We start from the raw sequence: 21,052 nt of genomic DNA, 5'->3' as shown, positions 1-21,052 counted from the left end.
GACGGAGCAGAGTGGTGGTAGAGGGGAACTGATTAGGTCTGGAATCCAAAAAGAAGCATAGAGCTTTGAGACCTTCCTGATGGGGGATGGAAGTATATAAGGACTGGACATCCATGGTGAAAATAAAGCGGTGAGGGCCAGGGAACTTAAAATCATCGAAAAGTTTAAGAGCGTGAGAAGTGTCACGAACATAGATCAGAAGGGATTGAACAAGGGGTGATAAAACAGTGTCGAGGTATGCAGAAATGAGTTCGGTGGGGCAGGAGCAAGCTGAGACAATAGGTCGGCCAGGACAGGCAGGTTTGTGGATCTTGGGTAGGAGGCAGAAACGGGAAGTGCTTTTTATCTGCAGAATTCCTGTTGTTATTTTACAAGTGCTACACATGCCCTTACACTTCCTCCCTTACCACCATTCAGGGCCCCAAACAGTCCTTCCAGGTGAGGCAACACTTCACCTGTGAGTCGACTGGGGTGATATACTGCATCCGGTGCTCCCGATGTGGCCCTTTATATATTGGCGAGACCCGACGCAGACTGGGACGCTTTGCTGAACATCTACGCTCTGTCCGCCAGAGAAAGCAGGATCTCCCAGTGGCCACACATTTTAATTCCACATCCCATTCCCATTCTGACATGTCTATCCACGGCCTCCTCTACTGTAAAGATGAAGCCACACTCAGGTTGGAGGAACAACACCTTATATTCCGTCTGGGTAGCCTCCAACCTGATGGCATGAACATCGACTTCTCTAACTTCTGCTAAGGCCCCACCTCCCCCTCGTACCCCATCTGTTACTCATTTTTATGCACACATTCTTTCTCTCGCTCTCCTTTTTCTCCCTCTGTCCCTCTGAATATACCTCTTGCCCATCCTCTGGGTCCCCCCCCCCCGTCTTTCTTCCCGGACCTCCTGTCCCATGATCCTCTCGTATCCCCTTTTGCCTATCACCTGTCCAGCTCTTGGCTCTATCCCTCCCCCTTCTGTCTTCTCCTATCACTTTGGATCTCCCCCTCCCCCTCCAACTTTCAAATCCCTTACTCACTCTTCCTTCAGTTAGTCCTGACAAAGGGTCTCGGCCTGAAACGTCGACTGCACCTCTTCCTAGAGATGCTGCCTGGCCTGCTGCGTTCACCAGCAACTTTGATGTGTGTTGCTTGAATTTCCAGCATCTGCAGAATTCCTGTTGTTTGCATTTTAATATATAAATGACTTACTATAGATAAGAATGTCAAGGGTGTGATTGGTAATTTTGTAGATGGCATTGAAATTAGTGGAGTCATAGATAGCAAACAGTTGTGAAGGAATGTGAGTTGAAAGGTCAATTTATGATAAGACATTTGGAACAAATGCTAGGGACTTTGAGAATGTTGATAATGGAGATCTTGGGGTGCATATCCATAGCTCTCTGAAAAGTCGCAATACAGGACGAAAGGGTAGTAAAAAAGATTGCCCTCATAGGATGAAGTACTGAGCATAAGAGTTGAGATGGCACCTTTCATTTGTTCAGAACATTAGCTAGAACGCATTTAGATATTGTGCAGTTTTGGAAACGACAGAGCAAGAAGCATGTGATAACAACAGAGAGAACACAGAAGTGATTCACTAAGATGTTGCCTTGATGGTGGGGGGGGGGGAATTGTGGTTATAAACAAAGGTTGGTAGACTGGGTTTATTCTTACTGGAACGTAGGAGGCTGAGGGGTAACTTTAATGTTATGAGGGGCATATATAGGATTGAAAGCTAGAATCTTTTTCCTAGGGCAGGGGGATCTAGAACTACCAGGCACAGGTTTAAGGTGGTAGGGGAGAATTTAAAGGATATCAGAGGGGTACATTTTTCCCACAGAGAGGTTGGTGAATACCTGGAATGAGTTGCTAAAGGAAATGTTGGAGGCACAAAGATATTTGAACAGGATTGGCATAGAGGACTCCGAGCCTAATGAAGGCAAATGGGATTAGACTAGATGGACATCACTGTTGGCATGGACAAGGTGAGGCAAAACAGAGGGCATAGAACAATACAGCAAAGAAAACAGGCCCTTCAGCTCATCATGCTGACCACAATACCAATTTGAAATAAACTTGTCTGCCACCACGTTATCAATACTCCCCACATCTTCTGCATGTTTATATACCTAAATGCTTCTTCAATGCCATATAGTGTCAGCTTCCATAACCACTCCTGGCAGCATTTTCAACTCATGTACCACTTGCTACGTCAAAAAAAAACTTACTCTACACATCTCCTTTAAACTTTCCTTGCCTCATCTTAAAGATGCATCCTCTAGTTTTTTGATATTTCTACCTTGGGGAAAAATAACTATTCAGTCTATGTATGTTTCTCATAATTTTATAAACCTTTAGCAGGTCCACCTTCAGCCTCCAACACCTTTAAGAGAGCAATCCAACTTCTCCCAACATCTTCTATCTAATAGAGTCTAATCTAGGCAGCATCCTGGTGAACCTCTTCTAAACATTCTCGAAAGCCTCCACATACTTCTTGTAATAGGGCAACCAAAACCAGACATAATATTCCAAAATATTTGATACAACTGCAACACAACTTCCTTACTCTTATATTCAATGCCCACAAACAATGAAGGCAAGCATGCCATATGTCTTCTTTATCATCCTTCCAGAGCCTCAATATCCCTCTATACATCAATTCTGCCAAGAGTTGTCATTTACTGTATGTTCACCACTTGCATTTGACCTCCTAGAGTGCCATGCCTTAGACATGACTCAATTAAACTCCATCTACCAATTTTTCATTCATATCTGTAACTGACCAAAATCCTGCTGATCCTTTAACAACCTTCATTACAAACTAACAAATCAATCCATCTACATTTTTATCCAAGTAATTCACAAACAATAGGACCCAGCACCAATCCCTAAAACATCACTGGTTATAGATGTCTACGCAGATTAAGACCCATTGGCCACTACCCCTGTGACTTCTAAGGCTGAATCAATCTTAATCCAGGCTACATGTCACTATGGATCTCAAGCATCTGAAACTTCTGAATCAGCTAACAATGATGGACGTTGATGAATGCCTTTTTAAAGTCCATGTAACAACATCTACTCCCCTGCTTTCAACCATCTTTGTCACCTTCTCAAAAACTTCCATCAAGTTTGTAAGAGATCACCTCCCACACAAGGCAGTGTAGGCCCATCTCTAAATAAATCCATGCTTTTCCAAATGTGAGTAAATACTATTCTTAAGTATCCTCGCCTATAGTTTCCATACGGCCATAAGATATAGGAGCAGAATTAGGCTATTTGACCCATCAAGTCTGTGCTGCCATTTCATTATGGTTCATCCAATTTTCCTCTCACCCCCAGTCTCCTACCTTCACCCCGTATCCCTTCATGCCCTGACCAATCAGGAATTTATCAACCTCTGCCTTAAATATACATAAAGAACTGGGCTCCACAGCTGCCTGTGGCAAAGAATTCCACAGATTCACCACTCTCTGGATAGAGAAATTCCTCCTCATCTCCGTTCTAAAAGGACGCCCCTCTACTCTGAGGCTCTGTCCTCTGATCTTAGACTCTCTCACCATAGGAAACTTCCTCTCCACATCCACTCTGTCAAGGCCTTTTCCTTTCTACTGGTGGCCTGTAATTTCCTGGATTATCCCTATTGCCCTTCTTAAACAAAGGAACAACAATGGCCACTCTGCTACAAACACTAATTAATAGAGGAGCTGACTACACAGACTTTGGTTTCCAGTACTTGCTTAAGGATGATGAATACATTATTGTGATATTTGCTTATCTATTATTTTAGCAGAGACATTAACCAGTTTATTGTAAACAAGTTAATGCCTCCATTTCAATATCAAATCAACATTCATATCATAAGCAGTGATTCTGAGCAATCAACTGCAAAGATCTAATGCACCAAGATACAGTAGTATTTTCTTTCAACTTTTATTTTGTCATTGCAGCTGGCTTTAATGTGTCTATCACCTCCTACAAAGTGAAATCAAGCGACATAAGTGACAACAGGCTTTGCTTCCTGCTGAGCTCAATACCTTTTATGCTCAGGAGGCACCTTCACAACTTTGCACAGTCCCAGATAACCCTGTGAATTGAGTCTTTGAGGCTGAAGGAGAGCATCCCTCAGGAGGGCAAACACACGGAAAGTAACCAGCCCAGACAAGGTACTTGGCCGAGCATTAAAGATCTGTGCTGATCAGCTGGCTGGAGTGTTCACCAATACTTTTAACCTCTCACTTTACCAGTCTGAGATACCCACCAGCTACAAGCAAGCTTCAACTATACTGGTGCCTAAGAACGTGGTAACCTGCCTCAATGACTATCCTCCAGTAGCAGTTACATACATTGTGATGAAGTGCTTTGAGGGGTTGGTGATAAAACGTATCAACTATTGCCTGAGGAGCGACTTGGGTCTACTCCAATTTGCTTACGGGCACAACAAGTGATACCATTTCATTGGCTCTTCACTCAAATACAGAACTTCTGGAAAGCGTAGATGGAGATTAGGAACTTCTGGAGATCAGGAAATTCTTCATTGACTACAACCTGGCATTTAGTACTATCAATCCCTCAAAACTAATCAATAAAGCTTCACGGCTTGGCCTTAATACCTCTTTGTGCAACTGGATCCTCGATTTCCTCACTTGCAGATCCCAAGACAGTTTGAATTAGCAACAATATTTCCTCCACGATCTCTATCAGTATAGGTGCATCACAAGACTGTGTGCTTAGCCCTCTGCTTTACTCGCTTCACACTTATGTCTGTGAGGCTAAGCACAGCTCCAACACCATATTCAAATTTGCTGATGACACCACTGCCACGAACTGAATCAAAGGTGGTGATGAATCAGCATACAGGAAGGAGACTGCAATCTGGCTGAGTGGTGCCATAACAACAACCACTCACTCAATGTCAGCAAGATCAAAGAGCTATAATGGACTTCAGGAGGAGGAAACCGGAGGTCCATAAGTCGTTCTCATCGCGGATCAGAGGTGGAGAGGGGCAGAAATTTTAAATTCCTCAGTGTTATCACTTCAGAGGATCTGTCCTGAGTCCAGCACATAAGTGAATTTATGAAGAAAGCATGGTAGAAGTTTGCAAAGATTTGGCATGTCATCTAAAACATTGACAAACTTCTGCAGATGTGTGGTGGATTGACTGGTTGCATCACAGCCGGGTATGGGAACACCCAGGCCCTCGAACAGAAAAGCCTACAAGAAGTCTTGGATACGGCTCAGTCCATCACGAGTAAAGTCCTTCCCACCACGAGGCGATGTCACAGGAACGTATCATCCATCATCAAGGACCCTCACTGTCCAGGCCATGCCCTCTTCTCACAGCTGCCATCAGGAATGTAGTACAGGAGCCTCAGGACTCACACCATCAAGTTCAGTAACAGCTATAATCCCTCAACCTTCAGGCTCTTGAACCCGAGGGAACAACTTCACTTGCCCCATTACTAAACTGTTTCCACAACCCATGTTCACTTTCAAGGATTCTTCTCATGTCTGCAATATCTATTGCTTAATCTTTTATCTATCTTTTTATTTTCATGTTTGCAGTTTGTTGTCTTTGGCACACTGGTTGTTTGTCCTGTTGGGGGCAGTCTTTCATTGATTCTATTTGTTTCTTGTGTTTACTGTGAATGCCTACGAGAAAATAAATCTCCGGGTTGTGTATGGTAACGATCGGTACTTTGATAATAAATTGGTTTTAAACTTTTGACATTGAAAAATAAATTGGTTGTTTTACTTTGAGGGGTTTTCCTATCAGACTAAATAAGATAATCTAGCAATATTTCAACATGTAATCACACTATCAATGCCAAATTTTTAAAAAACAATGCAAATGTAAAGAAAAATTACCCATAGAGCCAAATGGTATTTAAGACAGCTATGCATGTTTTGTTTATGTCTAGTCACAATAACAGGATCTTTTAGCCAGTCGTGTAAAACTCAAGGTTTTCTCTCACAGAAAATTCCGATATACACACAACAAGAGGTTTAAGAAAATGTAACCTAACAAGAAAAAACTACCAACTAGCCGTATCCTGATTTAAATGGATCCAACCCTTTAAATGGTTGCTTGTGTTTTTATTTTACTTCTTCACTTATTCAATATTCCAGAAGTCAAACAGGTTTTATAAATTCAGCAGTAAGTCAGTGACAGGAGTGTAACCAAATCTTAACTTTCTTCCAAGTTCCTTTCAAGACCATCCAATTTCAAACTTGTTATTTTCAAGCTAGAAGACTACATTCTCTGGCGCTCTTGCAGTCAGCAGAGCTGATGGTTTGTGGATTTTGAGCATGAGTTTTGAAAAAGTGAGTAGGTCCAGTCAGGTCATTGATGGGCTTGAGATCATTGAGTATTTAGGCACTTGGCAAGGGCCAATAAAGGGAGGTTAGGTTTAAGCGTAGCAGCCTAGGCAAAAATGGTTAATACTGGGGGAGGGGGAGGGATAATTTTAAGATAACTGTAGCAAAGTATAAGGTGGGGGGGAGGAAGAGTCAGAGGTATAATTTTTTAAAAACACAGAGAACGTTAAGTGTGTGGAACACCCTTCCATGGGTGATGGTAGGGGCAGATACATTAGGGACATTTAAGTAACTCTCAGATGGACACATGGATGATACAAAAAAAATCCTCCTTTGTAGGAAGGAAGGAGGAGTTTGATCTTAGTGTAGTTTAAACGGTTGGCAGATCATCGTGGGCCAAAGAGCCAGTATTGTGTTGTAGTGTTCTATGTTCTACAACTCCCTTTTACTGAAATAACACAAAAACTAATGCAACTGAAAGAAACTTGCCTTTGTCATTATCTTGAATGGCAGCAGAGCCCTAAAATTTAATTTTCATATGTAGAGCAGCATAAGTGAAAAAGGAAAACTCATTACTATTTAAAAATTAATATAATATAAAACCATCTTAAATGACTGGAACTTCTGCACACCCAGTGGAGATTACTGTATATGAACCATTACTGTATTCCAACTATTCAAGAAATTTCGGTTTATTATTCTAATTCAGCTCTTCTCTTCATTGCAAGTAGTGGCAGGAATAAATGCCTAGATTTATCTATGCATTCATACTCTCCAATAAATCTAAGCTGAAATTAAAGTATCCATTAAGTTACCTCTTCATTCTCACACCTTCTTCCCTTACAAATTTCACTGTCAAATTAACTAATGTCTCCAACTTCAGGGTCAATTTCTTTCATTGTCTAAAATTGACAACAGCTTTAGGGATAATGGAGGGGGGACTTCATCTTGGGTAGAAGGAAATAAATTTGCATTGCATTGTAACACTTTTTCACCAGAACTGTGGAGAGAAGATCTTATTAAGCTACAGAGAGTGGAACTTGCGGGGGGGGAATGAGTGGTGGTAATGGAGCATTTGCTGATAGGAGAAAATCAGTGACCAAATGGATGTGCTACAAACAAGATTTTTTTGGTTAATAACTGACTGGGAACAGTGAAAGAGCCAGAGCATAGTCAAAAGAATATAGGTTTTGGTTTTGATAAATGCAAGAAGGGACACATACTCACTCCTCTAACATCCTTGCAGCTTAACATACCCCTTCTGTCTCCTTCCCAGTTCTGACAGTGCTTGACCCAAAACATTGACTCAGTTTCTCCTACACAGTTATGGGCTGACCTGCTCAGTGTTTCCAGCATTTTCTGTTCTTATTTCAGAAATCCAGAATCTGCATTTTGTATTTTTTTTACTTTTAATAACAGTACTCATAGCATGCAACATTGCATACAAAAATGCCGAACAACTTTTATTAAAAGGTCAGTCCCTAAATTAAAACATGTGCCTTATTTGACCACTTAGATTGTCAAAATAATATAATGCTCAAAAACTTATAAATTAACACAATCTTCTATAAAAGTGATAGATGAATTATCTCGAATATGCCTTACAATGCAAGAATCATTTCCTCTTGCATCTTCTGAAGAGAATCGAGGAGTAGAGGAAGAACTTTATCATAGTATTGTTCCTGATGTAACTGGGCGCCCTTCACTGCAAGCACATACTGGTTGTGTAGATTATGAAGTTTCATTGTGGCCTTGTCAAATCTGTCTTTAGCTTTTTCAGTCTCTTTACCTGAAGGAGGACAGAAAACACAAGTACAAACCTCAGAAACTCAATTGTTTTCTAAGATAAACAGGAAACTCTTCAAATATTGACTCTGCATGGTCAATCAATTCTTCAAATCAAAAGCATACCTGCAAAAGCTATAGACTCTAGGAACAAAGTGGGGTGTTGTAATTTTTTAAAAACGATTTACTTTCTGCTTAGTGAAAATTTTTAACAATAATCTGAACAAAATATGTGTTTTGTGATTTGTCAGTAATGGTAAAGTTTACTTATTTTCATCTTGGACACTTAAGATTGCTGTTCTAAGGGAATCCTGATTCAAGGACTTAAAGCACTGGGTAGAAATTGATGGCAATGGAAGAGAATTAAAGTTAATTTTCCTTCCTAGAGTAGATTCCAAAAACGTGCGAAAACAAACTTTCAGTTGTTGGCAATTAATTAAAAACAAAGTGGAATATAATGCTAACCACTAACACAAATCTGTGCTCTGCAGCATGTTTTTAAGGAGAATATCAGTTTCACTTCAACTACTTATTTATGGTCAACCTGTACTTGGGAGATCTGAGCAAGAATTTTTTTGGAAAAGACAAATTATCAGTTTATACTACTACAGGGATAGCTGACAGTTATAGGGAACAGAGAGGAGTGTGCAGTTGAGGCCAAGATCAGATCAGGCTGAATTCTGATGAATATTAAGGCAGACTTGAGATGCTGAATTATATTTTATTTTATTCAGATATACAGTGCAGAATAGGCCTTTCTGCCCTCTCGAGCCATGCTGCCCAGCAACCCTGATTCAATCCTAACCTAATCAAGGGCCAATTTACAATGCCAATTAACTTATCTCATTCATTTCTAGACTGGGGGAAGAAAGTGGAGCACCAAGATAAAACCTGCACATTCCAGGGGAAGGAGATACAGAGACTCCTTAGAGGATGCGGGTTTGAACTCCAAACTCCAATGTCCTGAGCTATAACAACATCCTGCTGTTACGTCACCGTGGCATCTATTATGTTGGTAATAGCTTATGCCTGCCTCCACTTCTTATTTCCAAATGGTACCAGTGTTGAATTTTATTTGGGCAAACTCTTGGCCAGGTAGGTAGCTGGCACTATAAAGAATTTTTTTTGCTGACCAACTCCATAATGTAATGTAAGGTTTGCCTGTTCTACTGAATGAAATATTTCTTGTTTACTGATATTGCCAAAAATAAGAAATATTAGCTGGAACATAGTAGGATTAAATATTTCTTAAAGTAATAGCATCAAATTTCATTTTACATGCTTCACAGGTTGTGTAACAAGGACAATTCCAATACGTCACTGCAATACGTACATTTGTCTTTAACAGCTTTTTTTGGCTTGAATATCTTGCTATAGTACTCTCAACAAGTACAAAGTCTTGCAAACCGAAGATAATATCCACAACTTCAACAAACTTAAAAGGCTCATATTTATGTAACCTGGCTGGCTGCCATCATTAATTTTATCCTTCACAGCCTGAAGCAACTCAAAACATAAAATATTTCTGCAAGTCTGGGATTGTGATGAAAATGAAGCAAGTTATTCATGTACCTGCCACAACTTGGAGTGCTTTTATAGAACGAATTCATTCACATCACATTGGAAACCCACAATTACATGAAATGTATATTTGTAGGTGTTTTACTTCAGTCTCATGGTAAGAGTCATCAGTTTTGTACTTTATTAACTGAAGTAAATTCATAAAAACATTCAGTAAATTTGAAATCATATTCCCTTTAAAGCAGATATACAAGGCATGTTTTTTTTATTACAGAGATTGGTGGATGCTTGGAATTTACTGCCGGGGGCAGATATGTTAGAGGCATTTAAGAGACTCTTACATAGGCACATGAATATGCAGAGAATGGAGTGTTATCAACTTATGCAGATAGAAGAGATTAGTGAATTAGGCATCACCTGCTTTATTACTTCTGCACAATTCTGTTGTCTTAAGGACTGTTATTGTGCTGTACTGTTTTATGTTCTATATTCTATATTCTACTGACTTTATTTCTGTGGGCAAAATATCACATTCTTACCTGGCAATTATAAAAAGTTAATTTCAAAGATTTCAAAGGTTAAAGTAAATTGAATTGGGCTCTGATACTTATGTTTTAGTCCTTCAGAGTGAATGATAAAGAAGCGTCCTGTGTTTTCCTTTACTGCACATTCAATTGCCAGTCTTGCAGTAATTGCAAGGAAAATTACCCTACTAGTTCATTGTAAATTAACTTTAAAGACTTAAAACTCTTCAATTATTTCTTCCTGATGGTGTAACTATGAATCAGATTTGGAATTTATAACTGTGATGGTATAAGCCAGGTATAGCTCAGAAGCAATAATCTATCATTTGAACTTTATACAGCAGAAATAGATCTTATGGATCAATTAAATGAACTACTCTATGCTTATGTTTACTATTTATTAGTGCAAATTTATACAATTTCACAGCAGATTTTAATGCAGTTAGTTAATACAATGCTTATTTTATAAGTATGCATCTTCATAACACATTATCAAGTCGTACTGTTTTTCACAAAATTTACTAAATTACACTCATTTATAACACTGTGTCCTCAGAAGAATATTTGGTTTACTTTGAAGTAAGACCAACAATTTTCAAAACAATGTAAATTACTTGCACAATCCTGTGCCATAATATAACATACATTATTCTTAAATAATCATTTTATTTTCCTGTGCAAATTCAATGTTTTTCTCACTTTCAAGATACCATAAAAGGATCAAAAAATAAATGTATTTATCACATTTTAATTTAAGTTACCTTTTAAAAGGGCATCTTTATATTTTTCCTTAGCTGCTGTGGCTTCCTTTGCCAGGTGTCTGTAGGCCGATTTCAACTTTTCTAGTTCAGTCTTTGTCACCTTAACACAATTTTAAAAAGTTAAACTAAGAAGTTGTATGATAATGTATGCAAAATTCTAAATGGTGAGTTGGCCAAGGACACTTATATAAAGTCAAAGTCTTCCATACAATATTTTACAAAACATTAAAATATTTAAACTGTGGGATATATATTTTTCCATAAATTAGTTGAGAATTTACCCTTCTGCTAATTTGCGAGAAATGATCTATTTTGGATTCTCAAACAAATTTAATAGGACACTCTTTAAATGAAGTTTTGCATAGGTATAAGTATACAACTCTGATATCCAACCATTCAGAAATCTCAATTGCTCAGTACCTGCTTTACCGTTTGACATTTATCATGTTCTCTTCCCTATTACTGGGGCCCTGGTTCTCTTGTTCCTTTCTGACTCGTGGGGGCCCTAGTTCCCACACTCCCATTCAACTCACTTGGAATTTTCCCACATCTCGTTACAGAGTCTAATGTCCAGCTTCCTAGAGTTCTTTTAAACTTATCAGGTTTATTGTGATATTTATTATAATCTGCAATATACTAGAAGAGCAAATTAAAAATTTATTGGGATATTAATAAAGAGTAACTTTCAATAGTCTGCAAGATCTGCACGGCTGGCAGAACACCTAATTGTTGAAGTTTTACTATAAATATCTGAATTCTAAGCATGCTGGGCATAGCTTTATACAAATGGTTCTTTGTTAATATTAAATTTATTATCTTTCTTACAATGACAATATCAAATTGTAGGGTGTAGTTTTAAGAACTCTAATCTGTCAAAATAAAAACAGGAAGCAATCATTTTGGAGATTTCCATATGTTTTTCTTACATATAGGACTTACTTCCATATTTCCTTGCAAAATGGAAGACCATTTCAGATGATCGAGATTATACTGACTCACAAAGGAATTTCATTTCCCAACCAATTTTCCCTGGAACATATTCATCAACTCCTTCCCAGAACCTATCATTTAATAACATATCAGGCAAAAAGTACAGTGGACAATGTACACAATTTTAGGATGTGGGATGACAAAGGAGTCTGGACCACTAACAGCTACAGGGAGAATGTCAAACTCCACAATGACAATACTCACATTCAGATTTTAACCAGAGTTGCTGGAGCAGTGAGGCAGTGACTCTACCTACCATGCCACTGTTCCATTTTATTGTGACAGATGCTGAAACGTTTGTCACAGTACTCTTAGCATAACATAGATACATAGAACAGTCCAGCACAGTACAGGCCCTTCGGCCCACATTGTTGTGCCGACCCTCAAACCCTGCCTCTCATACAACCCCCCCACCTTAAATTCCTCCATATACCTGTCTAGTAGTCTCTTAAACTTCACTAGTATATCTGCCTCCACCACTGACTCAGGCAGTGCATTCCACACACCAACCACTCTGAGTAAAAAACCTTCCTCTAATATCCCCCTTGAACTTCCCACCCCTTACCCTAAAGCCATGTCCCCTTGTATTGAGCAGTGGCACCCTGGCAAAGAGGCACTGGCTATCCACTCTATTTATTCCTCTTAATATCTTGTATACCTCTATCATGTCTCCTCTCATCCTCCTTCTCTCCAAAGAGTAAAGCCCTAGCTCCCTTAATCCTCATAATCCATACTCTCTAAACCAGGCAGCATCCTGGTAAATCTCCTCTGTACCCTTTCCAATGCTTCCACATTCTTCCTACAGTGAGGCGACCAGAACTGGACACAGTACTCCAAGTGTGGCCGAACCAGAGTTTTATAGAGCTGCATCACTACCTCGAGACTCTTAAACTCTATCCCTCGATTTATGAAAGCTAACACCCCATAAGCTTTCTTAACTACCCTATCTACCTGTGAGGCATCTTTCAGGGATCTGTGGACATGTACCCCCAGATCCCTCTGCTTCTCCACACTACCAAGTATCCTGCCATTTTCTTTGTACTCTGCCTTGGAGTTTGTCCTTCCAACGTGTACCACCTCACACTTCTCCAGGTTGAACTCCATCTGCCGCTTCTCAGCCCACTTCTGCAACCTATCAATGTCTCTCTGCAATCTTTGACAGACCTCTACACTATCTACAAAACCACCAACCTTTGTGTTGTCTGCAAATTGCCAAACCACCCTTCTACCCCCACATCCAGGTCGTTAATAAAAATCATGAAAAGTAGAGGCCCCAGAACTGATCCTTCTGGGACCCCACAAGTCACAACCCTCCAATCTGAATGTACTCCCTCCACTACGACCCTCTGCCTTCTGCAGGCAAGCCAATTCTGAATCCACCTGGCCAAACTTCCCTGGATCCCATGCCTTCTGACTTTCTGAATAAGCCTACCGTGTGGAACCTTGTCAAATGCCTTACTAAAATCCATATAGATCACATCCACTGCACTACCCTCATCTATATGCCTGGTCACCTCCTCAAAGAACTCTATCAGCTTGTTAGACATGATCTGCCCTTCACAAAGCCATGCTGACGGTCCCTGATCAGACCATGATTCTCAAAATGCCCATAGATCCTATCTCTAAGAATCTTTTCCAACAGCTTTCCCACCACAGACGTAAGGCTCACTGGTCTATAATTACCCCGACTATCCCTACTACCTTTTTTGAACAAGGGGACAACATTCGCCTCCCTCCAGTCCTCTGGTACCATTCCCGTGGACAACGAGGACATAAAGATCCTAGCCAGAGGCTCAGCAATCTCTTCCCTCACCTCGTGGAGCAGCCTGGGGAATATTCTGTCAGGCCCCAGGGACATATCCATCCTAATGTATTTTAATAACTCCAACACCTCCTGTTCCTTAATATCAACATGCTCCAAAATATCAACCTCACTCATATTGTCCTCACCGTTATCAAGTTCCCTCCCATTGGTGAATAACGAAGAGAAATATTCATTGAGGACCTCGCTCACTTCCACAGCCTCCAGGCACATCTTCCTACCTTTATCTCTAATCGGTCCCACCTTCACTCCTGTCATCCTTTTGTTCTTCACATAATTGAAGAATGCCTTGGAATTTTCCTTTACCCTACTCGCCAAGGCCTTCTCATGCCCCCTTCTTGCTCTTCTCAGCCCCTTCTTAAGCTCCTTTCTTGCTACCCTATACTCCTCAATAGATCCATCTGATCCTTGCTTCCTAAACCTCATGTATACTGCCTTCTTCCACCTGACTAGATTTTCCACTTCACTTGTCACCTATGGTTCCTTCACCCTACCATTCTTTATCTTCCTCACTGGGACAAATTTATCCCTAACATCCTGCAAGAGATCTCTAAACATCGACCACATGTCCATAGTACATTTCCCTGCAAAAACATCATCCCAATTCACACCTGCAAGCTCTAGCCTTATTGTCTCATAATTGGCCCTTCCCCAATTAAAAATTTTCCTGTCCTCTCTGATTCTATCCTTTTCTGTGATAATGCTGAAGGCCAGGGAGCGGTGGTCACTGTCCCCCAGATGCTCACCCACTGAGAGATCTGTGACCTGACCCGGTTCGTTACTAGATCTAGTATGGCATTCCCCCTAGTCGGCCTGTCAACATACTGTGACAGGAATCCATCCTGGACACACTTAACAAACTCTGCCCTGTCTAAACCCTTGGAACAAATCAGCTGCCAATCAATATTAGGGAAGATAACAACCCTGTTATTTTTGCACCTTTCCAAAATCTGCCTCCCAATCTGCTCCTCGGTATCTCTGCTGCTACCAGGGGGCCTATAGACTACTCCCAATAGAGTAACTGCTCCCTTCCTGTTCCTGACTTCCACCCATACTGACTCAAAAGAGGATCCTGCTACATTACCCATCCTTTCTGTAGCTGTAATAGTATCCCTGACCAGTAATGCCACACCTCCTCCCCTTTTTCCCCCTCTCTATCCCTTTTAAAGCACAGATATCCAGAAATATTGAGAATCCATTCCTGCCCTGGTGCCAGCCAAGTCTCTGTAATGGCCACTACATCACAACAAAGCTGCTTTCCTGAGACCATGGTCAACATTAGATTGAAAAAGAATATTTGGTTTTAGGAAAGGAAATGGAGGTATACAGTACATAATGTTTTGCATCTCATAAGGGTGGGATGCTCAGGTTAATTTACGAAAATGAAACTATTACAGCTTAGCTGAGATTCTTGTTATTTTTGGGAGTTGTTATGTAGTTGAAGCACAGGTCTTCTCCTATTCTTCCTCGACCCGACTCCAACATCACCAGAAAAATAATTCCTTTCTAAACAGTGGAAAACAATTGCAATACCAAAATCACAGTGCAAAAATTGACTGAAGAGCTCAGATGTGTCAAAAAAAAAACACCAAATTTTGTAGACAAACTCAAAAGGGACTTTCACAAAACAACAAATTTTGTGACAGTGATAATCGAACTGGTTCTAGCTCGACTGATACCGGCATTTACCTGACAATGTAAAAGACTGCCCAGCTGCAACTTCTGTACAGAAAAGATCTGAATCTTGTCCAATTACAGTTTGCAAGGAAGTATTAACATAGAGCCTGGCATGAATGAGAAATAAATGCCAAAGAGTAAGAAATAGATATGAAAATATTATACAATCTGGACCTCCAAGGAACTTCTTTTTAACCAAATTTAGGAATGAAACTTTTTTTTTTTTTTACATAGCTTGGCTCTGCAAAGTTTTGACAAATAGCCAAAATTATTTTTGCCTGACAGTCATACTCCATATTTTTACTGACTTGAAACAAAATTAACTGTTACAGACAAGGATTTGATGTATTTTCCCCATCACTCACTACCCACCAAGTGTTGCAAATCACACAGAAACCCTCTTTAATTTTACAATAGCTGAAATGTTTCGTACATTGCTTGAAGATGAAACTGACAAATGCTTCAGACAAACTCATTGTTCAACAGTTGGGAAGAATGTGAAACCACATCCTTCCTGATTAATTCAAATATAACTACAAACGTGAAAGATATGGGTCTCAGATCACTGACTCTTTACTTGTTAAGCAGAATGAAAAATGGCATGCTGGTCTTTATTACAAGAGGATTTGACTGCAAGAGATTAAGTTTCTTGCAGGGCCTTGGTGAAATCACAGCTGGAGTATGATGTACAGTTTTGATCATTTAATTCAAGAAAGGATGCATGTGCCAAAGAAGGAATGCAACAAAGATTCACAAGACTGTTTCCCAGGATGGTGGATGTCATGCACAATGAAAGATCGAAGTCATGCCTGTTACTAGCCAAGTACCCCAACTCAACTGCTAAATGGAGAACGGCCTAATGATACTGGGGATATAAGAATAAAATGAAAAAGTCACATGTACATCAAAATACAGGCTAGAATAGGGCAACTTCAGATGAGTCTAAAGATATCCTTTAATTTCACTCTTCATTATCGTGGGTAGTTCCTCAACAGACGAGCCACCAGAATCAGAAAGCAACCTGCTCCTGTATGTCTTGTAATGCTGCACTAAACCACTCTCTAAAGGCATAACATAATAGAAGTCCCTCTGTCAATTAGAAAGAAGTAACTTAACAGTGGCACATGATAAAATGAATGCAAAGGCTAGATATATACCTGAGAACAAACTCATACACTTTGAATTACCTTGCACATTTCAGCTTCTAAGTGCTGCTGCATACTCTGATAATTCTTTCTCACTTGCTGCTTATCTTTGATCATCATGGTCAATCTGTACAAGGGTCCTACATTTAGGTCTTCTGCATGTGTCTTCATTATTTTGCTCAACTGTTCTGTTTGATGTACCACACAGGACCAAGACTATAAAGAAATAAAAAAATACAGTCTCTCAAAAATGGCAGAGATATGAGTAAAATACAATCAAAACACCTTATATTCCTTACCATTATGAAAAGTAAAATTACATTATGTATTTGCAGATCAAATATGAATACTACAATTTGTAACCAAAGAAGTCAAGGTATTTTTTAAATCATTAACATAATTTATTTTGAAGCCTAACAATTAGCTAAAAACAAGCAGAAATATTAATTTAAAATCATTGATGGATTTGTGGAGGATGTGGGGTTAAGGGTTTGTGGCAGAGGACAGGAGGAAAAAGTATCTATTGCCAATTCACCTTTGAGATATTACTAACAAAATCCACTGGGGATGATGCTTCATGCTTTTCCACTTGCTGGCAAATGTTCTGTAGGAAGGATGCATACTCTTTGTCACTTTTAACTCTCAGAGACATCAGCCTTTTTAGTGTCTCCATTAATTTAAGCTCAGATTCTTGCAATTTTAGCAAAGCCTCATGAGAATTCTGAAGGTCACTTCCAAAGCCCATGTTGAATAAGGCGCGACGATATCCAGCGTTCAGAGCGACTTTAACGTCTGTTGTTCAAAGCATATCCCCTCTCCTGAATAGCAAGAGAAAGAGTACAAGTTATTATTTTTGCTCCATAAAATTGCAAACGTTTGCTTACATTTGAACAATGTGGATTGAACAAGGCATGTTTGATTGAATTCTATAAGTTAATAATTATAAGACGGGAGGCTATTTACCCCTGGATGGCTCTCAACAAAGTAACTGTATCAACCCCATTTTCCTCATCATTATTTCCCTGTACACTTGCACTTTGTTTTGCAGCAGCAGTACATTACAATATATAATATTAAAAAACTAGAGAGAGAGATAAAATAAATTAAATAAATAGTGCAAAAAAAGAGCAAAAGAAAATAGAGAAGTAGTGTTCATGGGTTCATTGTCCATTCAGAAATCTGATGGTGGAGGGGAAGAAGCAGATTCTGAAACATTAAGTGTGTATCTTAAGCCTCCTGCACCTCCTCCTTGATGGTAGCAATGAGAAGAGCACATGTCCTGGATGATAGGGGGGTCCTTAATGATGGATGCCATTTGTGGCATCACCTTACCAAAGTGTCCTCGATGTTGAGTAGGCTAGTGCCCATGATGGAGCTGGATGAGTTTATGACTTTCTGCAGCATTTTTTGATCCTATGCAGTGACCCCTCCATACCGGACAGTGATACAACTAATTAGAAATTTGCGAATAACCTTTAATGACGTACCACTTCTCCTCAAATTCCTAATGAAATGTAGCCGCTGTCATGCCTTCTTTATAATTGCATCAACGTTGGACCCAGGATTGATCTTCAGAGATGGTCATACGCAGGAATTTGAAACTGCTCACCCATTCCACTTCTGATCCTTTGATGAAGACTGGCATGTGTTCCCTCAACTTCCCCTTCCTGAAGTCAACTTCTTGCATGTCTTGATGTTGAGTTCAAGGTTGTTGTTGCCACACCACTATCTCATTCTTGCAAGCTTAAGTTACCTTAAGCAGTCTGTTAGCCTATCGACACATCTTTGAAGTTAAGGTGGCAACTGACCACCCACTGGAAATCCACGTTACACAGTGAACGTGCAAACTCCAGACAGGGAGCACCCAAGGTCTGGATTAAGTTCTGGTTACTAGAGTTGCAATGCAGTTGCATCAACTTTGCTCTACCATGCCTTGCTCTCATTGAAAAAATTGTTAACACTTTTTACATCTGATCCTAAAATAAGGACTGGCTCATGGACCTCTGGCTTCCCTCTCCTGAAATCTATAATCAGTGATTTGGTCTTGTTGACATTGAGTGAGAGGTTGTTGTTGCTGTGACATCACCGAGCCACATCTTCAATCTCCCTCCCATATGCTGATTCATCACCACCTTAAATTCGGCCACAACAGTGGTGTCATCGGCAAACGTGAATATGGCATTGGAGTTGTGCTTGAGTAGAGCATGGGGCTAAGCACACATGGAGGTCTTTGAACTTCGACAGAGGCAGCTATAATAGCAATATTTTGGACAAGCTGTGCAAATACAAAAAGGAAAAAGAACTAATAATAATAAACTAAATTCAACGCACCAAAATGTCACCAACCCTAGAACAGAATTAGCAACAAACACAAAGATAATGAACTTTTGGTCAAATATCTTGTCATACAGGGTGATACACAATCAAGAAGCAAGCTGGATTATGGAGGAAAAAGAACACACTCACATAATTGAAGACATGCAAACACCTGAAGTTACAATGGATATGCTAAAAGCAGTTATAAAGAAAATACCCACAACTGGAGGGGGGAGGGATCTTCGACTCAGACCATGAGAGGTCTGCGTCGGGCATTTTCATGCCTCACAAGGCGCAGATTGGAAGTCTGTGTGGGGCGCCACCCCTCGCACAGACACTAGAGCAATGTGTGGTTAAGTGCCTTGCTCAACACACAAACATGCTGCCACAGCTGAGGCTCGAACTAGCGATCTTCAAATCACTAGACAAACGCCTTAACCACTTGGTCACGTGCCCAACACCAACAACCGGAGAAGTACCGGCAATTATAATATTCATAATTATTGTTATAAAGAATTTACTCGTCTTCATCTGTACCTATTAATAAACATGAACAATTTTCTTTTAAGTCCTGAAACTGTGTCTGAATTTTTGACAGAAAGTGAAACGTATCTCTTACCTTAAGGAAAAATCACAAATGACCAATCAAAATATTGCCTTCTAACTTGTTTACAAACTATATATGAAATTTTAACATCTTGCATCTCGTAACTAATCATCAGTCACAATATACCACAATATACTTACAAAAGAGCAGAAAGGATGCTGAAAGGGTATGAATCGATGTAAAGAACAACTGATAATAGATTCTATAGTTCTAAATCAACCCTGGAGGAAAAGCAGAAATACTTCATGTTGCTACATTGACTACCCACTATATATAAAATATTAATATAGATATGTATATAAACTGCACCCAATACTTATGAAATTCCTACAACATTTGAAGCATTAGCATACTATAATCACCCTATCCATTAACAACCAAAAAAAACATTATTATCAAAATAAACAGAGGCATTTTTCAGGGCAACTCCCTAAGGCCAATAGTTTTGTCTAGATTTAAACCCTCTCTGTAATTTACTGAATCAGACAAAAATAGGGTATCAAATCAGAAACAACCAAACAAACTTTACCTTGACATTCCTTCTATACATGGATGATTTGAAATTATACATCAGTAAAACTAAAGCAATTAATTCAAATAGTAGAACTATTTTCCAAAAGATAGAAACATGAACTTTGAACTAAGTGCAGAACATTAAATATAAAGAATGGTGCAACAGAGTGAGTAGAATATAAAACAGAGCAGCAGGATACAATTAATGGATGAATATGAAACATATAAGTATTTGGGATATCAACAAGCAAAGAAAAAAATATACAGGTTTCCCCCGCTATCTGAAAGTAGAACGTTCCTATGAAACCTTTCGTAAGCCGAAATGGCGTAAAGCAAAGAAGCAATTACCACTAATTTATATGGGAATTTGAAAAATCAGTGTGCTTGGCTATGCCCTTGGCTCAGGTTTTACCAGCTTGAGCAGAGGAAAAAATAAAAATACAACAATAATAATAATATTAATAACAAATAAATAAATAAGAAACAACTACCAAGAACATGAGATGAAGAGTCCTTGAAAGCGAGTCAAGTTGTGGGAGCAGCTCAGTGATGTGGCAAGTGAGGTTATCCCCTCTGGTTCAAGAGTCTGGAGGTTGAAAGGTAATAAGTGTTCCTGACCCTGAGGCTCCTGTAGTTTCTTCCTGATGGCAGCATCGAGAAGAGAGCATTACCTCCATGATGACGGATGCTGCTTTCCTGCAGCAACACTCGTGTAGATGTACTCAATGGTAGGGCAGGCTTTACCCATGATAGACTGGCCTGTATCCACTATTATTTGTAGAATTTTCTGTTCAAGGGCATTGATGTTTCCCTACCAGTCAATATACTCTCCACTACACACCTATAGAATTTTGTCAAAGTTTTAGAGGTCATGTCGAACCTTCTCAAACTTCTAAGGGAATAGAGGCACCGCTGTGCTTTCTTCATAATTGCACTTATGCACTGGGACCAGGACAGGTCTCTCAACATGATGACACCAAGAAACTTTAAACTTGCTGACCCTTTCCACCTCTGATCCTCTGATGAGAACTGGTTCATGGACTTTGCATATACTCCTCCTAAAGTCAA

At 39.6% G+C, this 21,052-nt stretch overlaps 1 protein-coding gene across 1 annotated transcript in view; it reads right to left on the bottom strand.

Annotated features, from left to right (window-relative positions):
• The window catches only part of fer (fer (fps/fes related) tyrosine kinase), a 120,720-nt gene that overhangs the window by 69,319 nt on the left and 30,349 nt on the right, over positions 1-21,052 (bottom strand). Inside the window, exons 2-5 of the mRNA XM_072281363.1 lie at positions 17,084-17,366; positions 16,591-16,764; positions 10,915-11,014; positions 7,929-8,112 (exon numbers count right to left, since the gene is read on the bottom strand). Of these exons, the coding sequence (XP_072137464.1) occupies positions 7,929-8,112; positions 10,915-11,014; positions 16,591-16,764; positions 17,084-17,293 (668 nt within the window). The 5' untranslated portion in view covers positions 17,294-17,366. The remainder of the gene's footprint in view (positions 1-7,928; positions 8,113-10,914; positions 11,015-16,590; positions 16,765-17,083; positions 17,367-21,052) is intronic.

This window comes from Mobula birostris, chromosome 17 (assembly GCF_030028105.1).
Source record: "Mobula birostris isolate sMobBir1 chromosome 17, sMobBir1.hap1, whole genome shotgun sequence".
Classification (NCBI taxonomy): Eukaryota; Metazoa; Chordata; class Chondrichthyes; order Myliobatiformes; family Myliobatidae; genus Mobula; species Mobula birostris.
Note: the sequence above shows the minus strand (reverse complement) of the source record. Positions and strands in the feature narration are given on the sequence as shown.